This window comes from Physeter macrocephalus, chromosome 5 (assembly GCF_002837175.3).
Source record: "Physeter macrocephalus isolate SW-GA chromosome 5, ASM283717v5, whole genome shotgun sequence".
NCBI lineage: Eukaryota > Metazoa > Chordata > Mammalia > Artiodactyla > Physeteridae > Physeter > Physeter macrocephalus.
In genome coordinates this window covers 42,570,451-42,581,274 of record NC_041218.1, presented here as the reverse complement: position 1 = coordinate 42,581,274, position 10,824 = coordinate 42,570,451, and the positions used below count along the sequence as shown (strand labels likewise).

General features: G+C 49.3%; 1 protein-coding gene across 14 annotated transcripts in view; it reads right to left on the bottom strand.

The window, feature by feature from the left end:
• The window catches only part of EEPD1 (endonuclease/exonuclease/phosphatase family domain containing 1), a 78,560-nt gene extending 76,866 nt beyond the window's left edge, over nt 1-1,694 (bottom strand). For all 14 annotated transcript variants that reach the window (XR_003679793.2, XR_008617357.1, XR_003679792.2 and 11 more), the window contains exons 1-2: nt 1,594-1,694; nt 102-1,166 (exon numbers count right to left, since the gene is read on the bottom strand). Coding sequence is in view for 10 of the 14 variants with exons in the window: in XM_028489893.2 (XP_028345694.2) it covers nt 102-979 (878 nt within the window). In the remaining 4 variants the exon portion in view is untranslated. The remainder of the gene's footprint in view (nt 1-101; nt 1,167-1,593) is intronic.
• Nucleotides 1,695-10,824: the final 9,130 nt, after the last annotated feature.

The window sequence follows — 10,824 nt, the reverse complement described above, 5'->3', positions numbered from 1 at the left end:
CCCTCTCCCTACCCCCAAAAAATCCACTCATTTGCATGCACAAATGAGGCCACGCAAGAGCTGCCTTCACACCCAACACCGCTGGTGGTTCTTGTCCTCACCTGTTTTCCAGGAGCGTCATGCACACCACCTCTCGCACCCCAGGGTTGTTGGCCTTCTCCACTGAACAGCCCTGCAAGTTCCAGGTGGCCAGCCTCAGCACGGGCCGCCCATCCCTTGTGCCTCCGAAGGCCTCCACCGAAGGCCGAGTGGAGATGATCTGTGTAGGCCCCCCTGGGGGCAGGTCCAGGTCCTCACTCTGCAAGCTCAGCGAGGTGGGGCTGGGGTGAGGCTTGGCGGTGAAGGTCAGGCCCCCGTTGGTGTGGGTGGACGGGGGCCTGGACCTCTCGGCAAACACCTGGTGCCGTATCCTGTCCAGGAAGGCGGCATTGACCCCGCCCATCCTCACCAGGTCCTCGACGCTTCGGAAGGGCCCGTGCTCGCGGCGGTAGTCCACGATGCTGACGGCCATCTTCTCCGTGAGGCCGCGCACGCTCATGAGCTGAGCCGGGGTGGCTGTGTTGATGTTGACGCGCGGGGTGAGAGGCACGGCGGTGGCCAGGTGGTGAGGCTGCTGCTCTGCCAGCAGGTCCCGCCTCAGGGAGCTGGGAGAGTGCTGCGCTGAGCTGCCCTTGCTGCTCACGCAGATCTCAAACTTGACCTGCTCCAGCTTGGTGGCACCCACGCCACTGACCAGTGCCAGGTCCTCCACCTTCTTGAAGCCACCGATGTACTCGCGGTACTCCACGATGCTGCGTGCCACCGCACGTGTCACCCCAGGCAGGGTCATCAGCTCCTCCTCCGTGGCCGTGTTGATATTGAGCCGCTCCTGATTCACCAGGATGTTGCTGAAGTTGCAGGCCGCGCTGAACTTGCGGCTATGGGACAGGTCCGAGGGGTCCCGGGGGATGGAGCGGTGGCAGCCCAGGGTGCTCCCCATGGCCGGCCAGGATCAAGGGGCCAGGAAGGCCTCACCACCACAGAAGAACTCTCTGGCTAGGGAGGAAGCGCAGGAGAGCTCACAGGCACAGAAGGGAAGGTGCAGGATTCAGGGCATGAAATGGTTACCACAGACAAACACTAAATAGCCATGCCCAGCGTGTCCAAACCACCTTTCACTTGGCCACCTGGAAAACAAATTAATAAACATACAAATCGATCGAGTCAGTTAATCAGTTTGCATTAGCACTCCCTACCTAGAACTGGAGTTCTTAGCCAGGAGTCCAGGGCTGATGCCTGTCTGTGAACATCTGAAAACACACATACAAGAGGGCTGGTCCATGAGGATTTCTGGTGAGGTCCAATTTTTATCACACTGGGGTCCAAAAAAGCTATAAGCCGCTTCTCTTGGAAAGGGACCTATCCCCATCAGCCTACACCTCTCGTCCCTGCCTCTCTCAACTCTCCCAGAACTGGGGCCATCTCCCCCTGCTTCGGTAGCCCCCATCGGCACTCAGCGCCACCAGCAACTCTGAAATTCCGTCCTCACTAGTGCGGGCACGGAGAAGGGGTTTATCGCCCCCTACCAGACCCGCCGCCGTTCCGGCGCCCCACCTCTCAGCCGCTCCTCCAGGGCTTCCTCCTTCCACCTGCGGCTCCGAGGCCTGAGCCCAGGCCAGGACAGCGCTGGCCCGCCGCCTTCAGTGCCAGGGCCCACGCGGGTGCGGGTCAGGGGCGGGCCGCGGGATCCCTCCCACGCCGCCTCGGGCTGCGCGTCCCAGCTCTTTCTGCTGGAAAAACTCTCAAGAGTCTCTCTCCCAGAATCGGCAGGAGCTGCAGGGTTTTGCGGAGGCGGCAGCGGCGGTGAAATCCGGACGCCGCAGCTGCACCAAGTCTTGCAGCTGCACCAAGTCTTGCGGCTGCACCAGGACTCGCTGCGTTGCCGCAGTTGCGTTGATCCAGACAAAAAGTCCTGCCCCCGACTCGAACGCGGGATCCGCAAGAACCGCGTCCACACCCCAGCAGCAGAGACACTGCTCCCGTTCGCCGTCCGTGTCAAAGCCAAAGTCCCGGTCGCAACGCCCGCGCCTCCGCTGGCACCACGGCCACGCCTCCTCCCGAGCGCCAACTCCTCCCCCGGACTCCGGGGCACGTGGGGGCGGGGCCCGAGCGCTAGGCCCGGACCTGGGAGCTCCAAACCCGAGAGCGCGGGGGCGGGGCCAGGACGCGAGGTGGAGGAATGCGGGGCCCAGGAGTGTGAGAGGCGGGGCAATGCTGGGAGAAGGCTCGCCTGAGCGCGTGGGGGTGGTGATGGCACCGGGAGTGCGGAGGCAGGGCCCTGCCGGGAGGGAGCGGCCCCGGGGCCGCGGAGGCGGAATTTAGAGGCTGAAGAGGCGGTGCCGACGCCTGAGGAACCGCGGCGGGTCAACGCGAGGCTGTGTTCGGGTCCTCTGCTCCTGAGCCCGGGTTGCTACCGGGGACCGAGGGCTGGTTGTGCGGGATGGAGGCTTTTTAGCCTCGCCCAGGGCGAGACCTGCCCGACTGCTTTCTGGTGGGCTGCACCCAGGGGCGCGGCAGAAGCTGCCGGGCCGCCAGCCCTAGTTCAGTCCGTCTTTGGGGCGTGGGGACAGGGCGAGGGCACTCCCAGTGGGGGAGGCACCCCTGCGGGTCAGGGGCCTCGCCTCAGTTCTGTATGAGAACGTTCGAGCGAGGACTGAATGGGATCTTTTTAACTTCTGCCCCCCACTTTCGGCGTCCTCTTTTCTTCCTGTGGAGTATTACCTTTGCCTTGCTTACTGAGAGATGTCCTCAAACAGCCCTAGCAACTCTGTGCTACTAGGAGAGGGCGCGCACCACGGATTAGAGATGTGTTCACACAGGTCACATAGCGTTGCTCGTTTGCCCGTTTAGCGCACTGAGTAAATATGGATATTTTCTATAAGTATTAAATCTAGTTATTAAGGAGGAAGAACGTGCTCGTTGGAAATGGAGGCTGCTTCCCAAAATTCAGAAGAGTTTTTGGATCATACCACTGAATGGTAATTTAGTTAAAGATTAAAGAACCTGCAGCATTACAGTGGATACACGGAGCTAGAGTACTCGATTAAACAAACCGTGTGGTGATACCGTTGAATACTTTGATCCTGGGTATTCAGTGACCTCTGAAGTTTCATCCCCAACCAATTATTTTTTGAAGATTTCCCCCCAGTCTTTATTGAGGTCTAATTGAAGTATACTAAACTGCACATCTTAAAAGAGTACAATTCTATCAGTTTTGACATACATACTCCCGTGAAACCATGACCCCTCAAACATTTCTATCACCCCCCAAAGTTTCCTTGTGTCCTTTTTTAATCCATTCCTCCATCATATCTCCAAGCAACTGCTGATCTGCTTTCTCTCTATATAGGTCAGCTTGTATTTTGACCGGTGCTTCTGCTTTAAGTTTCCCAGGCTAGGTCAACAAAAACCAATTCTCAGGGAACGGAGAGGCACTTCAGATGTGAAATGAGAGCCAGCCAAGGCTTGGCAAAATGCTATCGCCTTTCTGACTGTGTATACTGGTCGGGACTCTTAATGGCAAGTGACAGAAATCCAAGTCAAACTAGCTTAGGCATAAAACTAAGGGATTTCCGGGTTCTTGTGTAGAAAAATTAAGGAATAGATCTTACCTATGTCACACGTGACTGCATCCAGCTCAAATGATGTCATCAGGACCTGGTCTGACCCCCTCTACCTCCTCTACTTGCTCCCCAACCCTAGCACTAGGCTACATTATGCCACTCCTTTCCTCCGGTAATCCTGTTGTGATAAGGGGGAAAAAAAGTTGTTTAACAGAAAAATATCTTTAGAGGAGGAAGAAATCTTTGTTGATCAGAATGCCTTAATGGGCCTTTGTGGCTATGGATGGACAGCCTGGGGGCATTACTAGTTGGGCTGGAACATATTTTATTTTTTAATCCAGAACACTTTGGAGGATAAGATGGGAACTATTAACTTCACTGGCACAACAGGCATCATCTGGTTTTGTTTCCTAGAAACATAAGCATATGTTCCCCCTTTTAGAAATGAAGCCAAAAGCTAAACTGCTGTGCATTAAAACAAAAACCACAACAGGATGGCTAAATTTTAAATGACTGACCATACCAAATGCTGTTGAGGGTATGGAGCAACTGACACTCTCATACATTGCTGGTGGGAGTGTGAGAAGATACAATGATTTTGGAAATCAGTCTGGCAGTTTCTTAAAAAGCTCAACATACATCTAGCACACAAGCCAACGATTCCATTCCTGGGTATTTACCAAAGTGAAACGAAAGCATAAAACCCAAAGTCTTGTGCAGGAATTTTAATAGGAAATTTGGTATATAGCCAAAACCCAGAAACAACCCAAATCCACCAGTAGAGAATGGATAAACAAGTTGTGGTATATCCATACAATGGAATACTACTCAGCAATAAAGACAAACTGTTAATACCCACAATATTGAAGAATCTCAAAACCATACTGAATGAAAGAAGCCATGCAAAAAAAGAGAACATATTGTATGATTCCAGGGAAAAATACAAGCTGACCTATATAGAGAGAAAGCAGATCAGCAGTTGCTTGGGGATATGATGGAGGAATGGATTAAAAAAGGACACAAGGAAACTTTGGGGGGGTGATAGAAATGTTTGAGGGGTCACGGTTTCACGGGAGTATGTATGTCAAAACTGATAGAATTGTACTCTTTTAAGATGTGCAGTTTAGTATACTTCAATTAGACCTCAATAAAGACTGGGGGGAAATCTTCAAAAATAAAAAAAGGAGTGCTCTTTGAACGCAAAGAAAAAAAAAAAGACAGTAATTTTAGGGAGGATGGATATGTGACCTGGGGTGGAGAGGAGGAAGCCGAAGGGGAACAAAGGGGTCCAAGAAGGTGAGTCTGGAGCTAACAGAAGAGACCAGTGTACCTTCCCCAGTTAGGATTGGGGACCCAGAAGGCAGGTGTCATGAGAGAGAATACATTGTCATTGTTTTAATTTAAGCTTATAAATACTGAAGTGGTTGTCTCACAGCAATATGTATCATATAGGTGTGATCCTCAGGCCTTGTTTTCCCAGCAAGAAAAGCCAATGCCACAGCTCCAAATGTTGTCCTCTTTACAATTCATTGACCTTTGTCTCATTCTTAGGATGGTTTCACCAGACTTTGATTTCCCCCAAGAAAAGTGGTTTTTTTTGTTTTTTTTCAGTTGGGTCACAAGAGAATTTTGGCAAGGGCCTTCCTCTGGCCAAGTGATCGATGAGTGTCTTGTGACAGCTGTAGCAATAAAGCAGGGTAGTTTTTAAAAATGATTGTGTTTAAACACAATAAGTTAGCACATATGTTTTTTGATTGCATTTATTTCTACTGAGCCATTTCCCCTCCCCCACAAACACGGAAGACAAGATGGAGAAGAGCAGGGAAGAGGAGAAATGCAGGGCGGGTCGGTGGGTAACAGTCTAGCCTCAGAAGTTCACCCCGGTGCGGGAGAGGGGCCAGCCTGCGTCTCCAGCCAAGGTCCTCTCCTCTTGTCTCCCTAGTGGCCCCATGGCAGTCCTTTGAGCTGCCAGTTAACTTGGAGACTATACTATGCTTTCGAAGGCCATGGAGGTGCCGGATATCCTCTTATTTGAACCCCATGAGTGAAGGCCAGGCAGGTTGCACACCTCCATCTTCCACTGCACAAAGTCCTCTCGAGGATGGGCCGTGTACCCACATCAGCCCAGCAACCACCCGCAGCTGTTTTCTTGCAGTATCTGACCGATCTCCCACACCATCTCATTGGGCTCCATGGATCTCATGATCTTCAGACTCCACGTAAAGTGCAGGGAGCACGCTTGACCTCCCAATGTGCTTTCTTGTTTATATCATTGCCTGGACTACCTGAGGTTCCCTCTGCTTTCAGCTTCAGGCCGGTTCTTTCTGGCTGACCTGAAACGCAGGTGTGGATGCAGGTGAAGGACCTTCACTTTCCCACTGGCCCCTGGCTGCTGCACTGTCAGGCAAACTCTGGTGGCCAGGCACCTGTCTGAGCCGCCCAGTGTGGAGGGAGTTTTCTTTGCAGGATACCCCCTGGGGAGGTTGGTTCCATCCGGGGTGTACTCCACCACTGCTGCTGATGGTGTGTTGGTGCAGGGGGAGACCACAGGGCCATGCCGGGGGCCGTGCTGGGGTTGTCTTCTCCATCCAGGTAGGGGACTGGCAGGTACTTTGGCTGTGCTGCTGGACTCCGTCCTAACTCCTGATCCCCCTCAGGCCACTGATTTTCTGTGCTGCTGCTCTGACTGCTCTCAGAGTAAGAATTAAAGGTGGGAATGGCAAGCTCACTGAAACCCTGTTGCTTTGGATTAGCTGTACTTTGCAGGATGGGTAAGAAGGGCAAGCTGTTGGTCAGATTAGCCAAAGGAGCGGGCTTCAGGGTAATGATATAGCCCCCCAGGTCAGATCTTTTGTAAGCCAGGAGCACATAGGTGACCATCACTTCAGTTCTTCATACTTCTGGCCCATCTACAAGTCGTGGATCCCTTCCCATAAGTAGCCCACGGACACCATCAACTGAGTCTGCCCAGGATCCTTGTAGTCAGTTAGTAGCTCTGTGTAAGGCATTAGTTCCTCCTCATGGCCCACGTGCATCCATGAATCCTTTATGATTTCCTCTAAAGGGCTTCCCTTGATGGGGCTGAAGATGAGGAGTTTCTTGAGCAGGTTTTCATATTCCACATGAAACATCCCATAGGAGGGAATACTGTGTATTCTGCTCAGTACCCACTCCCACAATAAAGAAAAAAGTGAGAAAAAGAAAAAAGAATAAAGAAAGAAAAATGAGAAAAAAATGGAAAGAAGAAAAAAGTGAGAAAAAGTAAAAAGAAAAAGAAAATAAAGAAAAATAAGAAAACAGGGAAAAGTTAAAAAGAAAAACAAAAATGAAAAAATAAAGAAAAAATGAGAAAAAGAAAAAAAGAAAGAATGGGGGAGTGTGGAGGGGGAGAAAAGGTAGTAAGCAAAACAGACAAAGAGCCAAAGAGGAAAAGATTTAACTTCGGTGAAAACCCCTCACATGACTGAAAGCTAGCTTCCTGGGCTAGACAGATCAAAAACCTAGGCCCGGCCAGGGACCCAGGTTCCTGGAATTCCATAACAATGGCTCCTTATGAGGTCATAGCAAGAAATGTACCTATCACAGCTGGGGATAATATACAGTGATTTTTTTCTCACTTTTTTGACTCAAAAATTCTTTCCTGTTAAAAAATTCTTTCCTGTTATGTGGATTATAGCAATTGATATCTACCTTATTTGAAATTAAAAACTGTAGGATGCTTCAGTGGCCTTTTCATTTCTAGTTTAAAAAGTTATAATAATTTTTGACTTTTAAAAAGCTCATAATGTCTACACTTAAACTACTCAATTCTTTTTTTCTTTAACCTCTGAATGATTGGTCTCAAATGATGCCATAACTTAACTGACATCATGATACTATACAGAAATGTTCCTTTGCATAAAATGATGCAATGTTTTTGTCCGGCTTTGGTATTAGGGTGATGCTGGTCTCATAGAATGAGTTAAGGAAGTATTCCTTCTGCTTCTATCTTCTCTAAGAACTTGTAGATAATTGGTATCATTTCTTCCTTACGTGTTTGGTAAAATTCACCAGTGAACTCATCTGGGCCTGGTGCTTTCTGTTTTGGAAGGGTATTAATACTGATTCAATTTCTTTAATAGATAACAGACCTATTCGGATTGTCTATTGAGGAAGGCTTTTATTTTTTTGAAATGAAGTTTTTAAAGTGGATTAATCAAAACATTTCTATGACAATAAAGTAAATAGAAAGGATTGTAAAAAACTTTCCCCATTTACAATCCATTTGTCTGTTTGTAGATGTGCCAGCTTATGTGCCAAGGGGTCCCAGTCTGCTGTTAGAAATAGAAGAACCTATTTTTCTGATGAGATACATGGATGTTGAGAAGAAGCAGCTCCCAATCCTTCTTACGTGCAAGCCTGCATCTGCTTTGGTATTACTAGATGGCTTCACATCAGCGCCCACAACAGAGCTCAAAAGCAGTTAAAAACAGGCACCTCAATTCACAACTTCCAGGGAACCCAGAAGTGTTATTTCTCCTTCCTTCAGTGGACTTGGCCTTATTCCAGGGAAGTGGATTGAAAGGCAGGAATGAAATTTTGGCAGTACCAGTTCGGGTTTCTTTGTATCAAATTCCTCCTTTAAAAGCTCATAGTCTGGTTTCCCTGGTGGTGCAGTGGTTAAGAATCCACCTGCCAATGCAGGGGACACGGGTCCGGGCCCTGGTCCCAGAAGATCCCACATGCCTCAGAGCAACTAAGCCTGTGCGCCACAACTACTGAGCCTGCGCTCTAGAGCCCGCGAGCCACAACTACTGAGCCCGCGTGCCACAACTACTGAAGCCCGCATGCCTAGAGCCCATGCTCTGTAACAAGAGAAGCCATCACAATGAGAAGCCCGCTCACCTCAACCAAGAGTAGCCCCCGCTCACCGCAACTAGAGAAAACGTGCGCACAGCAACAAAGACCCAATGCAGCCAGAAAAAAAAAAAAGACATTGTTTAAAAGAAAAAAAGCTCATAGTCTATTGACTGATAAATTGTTTCATTTCGTGGCTGACAGTTGAAGGCTTTTGTCATTTCCCCCAACATCTGGCATTTTATTTCTTATGGAGCATTTGGCTGGAGATTGTTCTAGCAAAGTCCCAACAGAACAAGGTGGCTTCATTTACAGTACCAAAATGGAGAACATTTACCGTCAGAGGTACTATGTTTCTTCTGATGGTAATGCCCAGAGTTGTTATTATTACAGAAAATAATATTCATTAATTTTTAAAGGCGATATGGTTATCACTTAGGAACCCTAGCTCCCATTTGCTTTATTCATTTCCTCTTAAAAGCAACATCTGCAGTTAGTTTCAGACCTCCGCTTTTTCACAGAACAGTTTATTCTTTATTGTTTATTAAATTGGAGGGTTTCTGGAACGTTCTTCTTGGTAGAGCCTAGTTCTTTGATTTCTGGGTGCCTAATTAGGAGGCTTCGCTTAGCACAGGATGCTCCAGAGGCAGAAGAGGGAATCAGGCAAGCCCTTGGACCCTGAACTTCTGGGAGCGGGGAAGGAGGCTCCTTCAGCCAGCCCCTGGGCCGGAGGCGGAAGTGCCGCTGGCTGGAGCTGAGGGGCTCTCCTCCTTACACAAGCAGCGGGTGGACCTCCCCTGCTCTGACTCTCGCTTCAGGCTCACCTGGCAGCATCGTCCCCATCGTCCACACTCTGCCAAGTCCAACCTCATGGCGCACTTTTCCGGTTCTCGCCTTCTCTCCCCTTTAACCATTGCCACTGATGTTCTTTCTTAGCCACATTTCTCCTAAGTATTGGAAAAGTAAGGCCTGATCATCTCTTCCCTGATCTCATAGCCCTACTTCCAGGAATGACTCCCTTAAGAAATGACCCTGAAGGCCTTAAAGAGCATCTCCTAAAATGTAATCCAATGGTGGTGAGGAATAGACATTTAGGAGGCCCCAGACACAGCACTAACTACGATTGAACCCCTCAGTGGGGAATCTTTCCCTTTTCATTACTCTTTTTTTTTTTTTTTTTTTTTGCGGTACGCGGGCCTCTCACTGTTGTGGCCTCTCCCGCTGCAGAGCACAGGCTCCGGACGCGCAGGCCCAGCGTCCATGGCTCACGGGCCCAGCCGCTCCGCGGCATGTGGGATCCTCCCAGACCGGGGCACGAACCCGCGTCCCCTGCATCGGCAGGCGGACTCTCAACCACTGCGCCACCAGGGAAGCCCCCTTTTCATTACTCTTGACCGTCACTTTGTGTCGAGGGGAAATTCTCAGTTCAGGGCCACTGTGACCGTAACACGTTCTGAGATTTGTTCATCTCTTTCCATGGAGAAAACGGTGATCTCGGGCTCAGAATCTTGATAGGCACCAGTAGTAAGCGAAAATGTAATTATCTTATTTTCCATTTGGGGGTTTATGTTTTTTGGGTATCTTCTATTTATGGCCAAAGATACAGCTGTTCCATATACAGTCATACACCCCCAGGCCCAGATGGTGCTCAGATATGGCAATAATCCCTGAATGTATTCAAGAAAGGCTGCAGTATAAAGATCATGTTTTACAGGCAGTGGTTCTTAACCGTGGTAGCACATGGGAACCCCAGGGGCACTTGCTGAAATGCCAATGCCCAGGCCCCCCTCCCCGAGATCAATCCCACTAGAAACTCTGGGGGTGGGACCTAAACGGTGTATGTGTTAAACCTCCAGATGACTCCGGTGCATAGCTTGGGAACCAGTGCTTTAAGCCGGTCTTAGACTGGAGTACGAATGAGATTGAACATTTTTTCCCCTCCGAAGTGACAGGATCAGCACCTGGAACATGAATACCTATTTTAATGGCCAAGGTCAACCACAGTCTTAAAATCTCAGTCCAAGGAATTATAAAATTTTAGAGCTGGAGGGGATCTGAGAGCACCAAGTCTAGATCCTCATTTTATTTTTGAGGCCTAGAAAGGCCAAGCAACTTGCTGGGAATCACCCCCTAGGATCCAGGGGCAGGGCTCCTTCCCTAGCATCATGCTGCCTCTCTGGTGGATGTAATTGCCTCAACTGCAAGTTGAGCTGGAAGAAACTACAATCTTTTTGAGGAATAAGCTAAAGACACAAAAACTTGGAAGTTTGGCTTCTAGAAAGTAGGTAGGAAAGATGTTGTAGGGAGCCTAAGAGGCACCATGGACATTCCTCAAGGCATGCTCCATAGTTGGAAAGTACTAGATCAGAGAAATTGAAATGTTTCA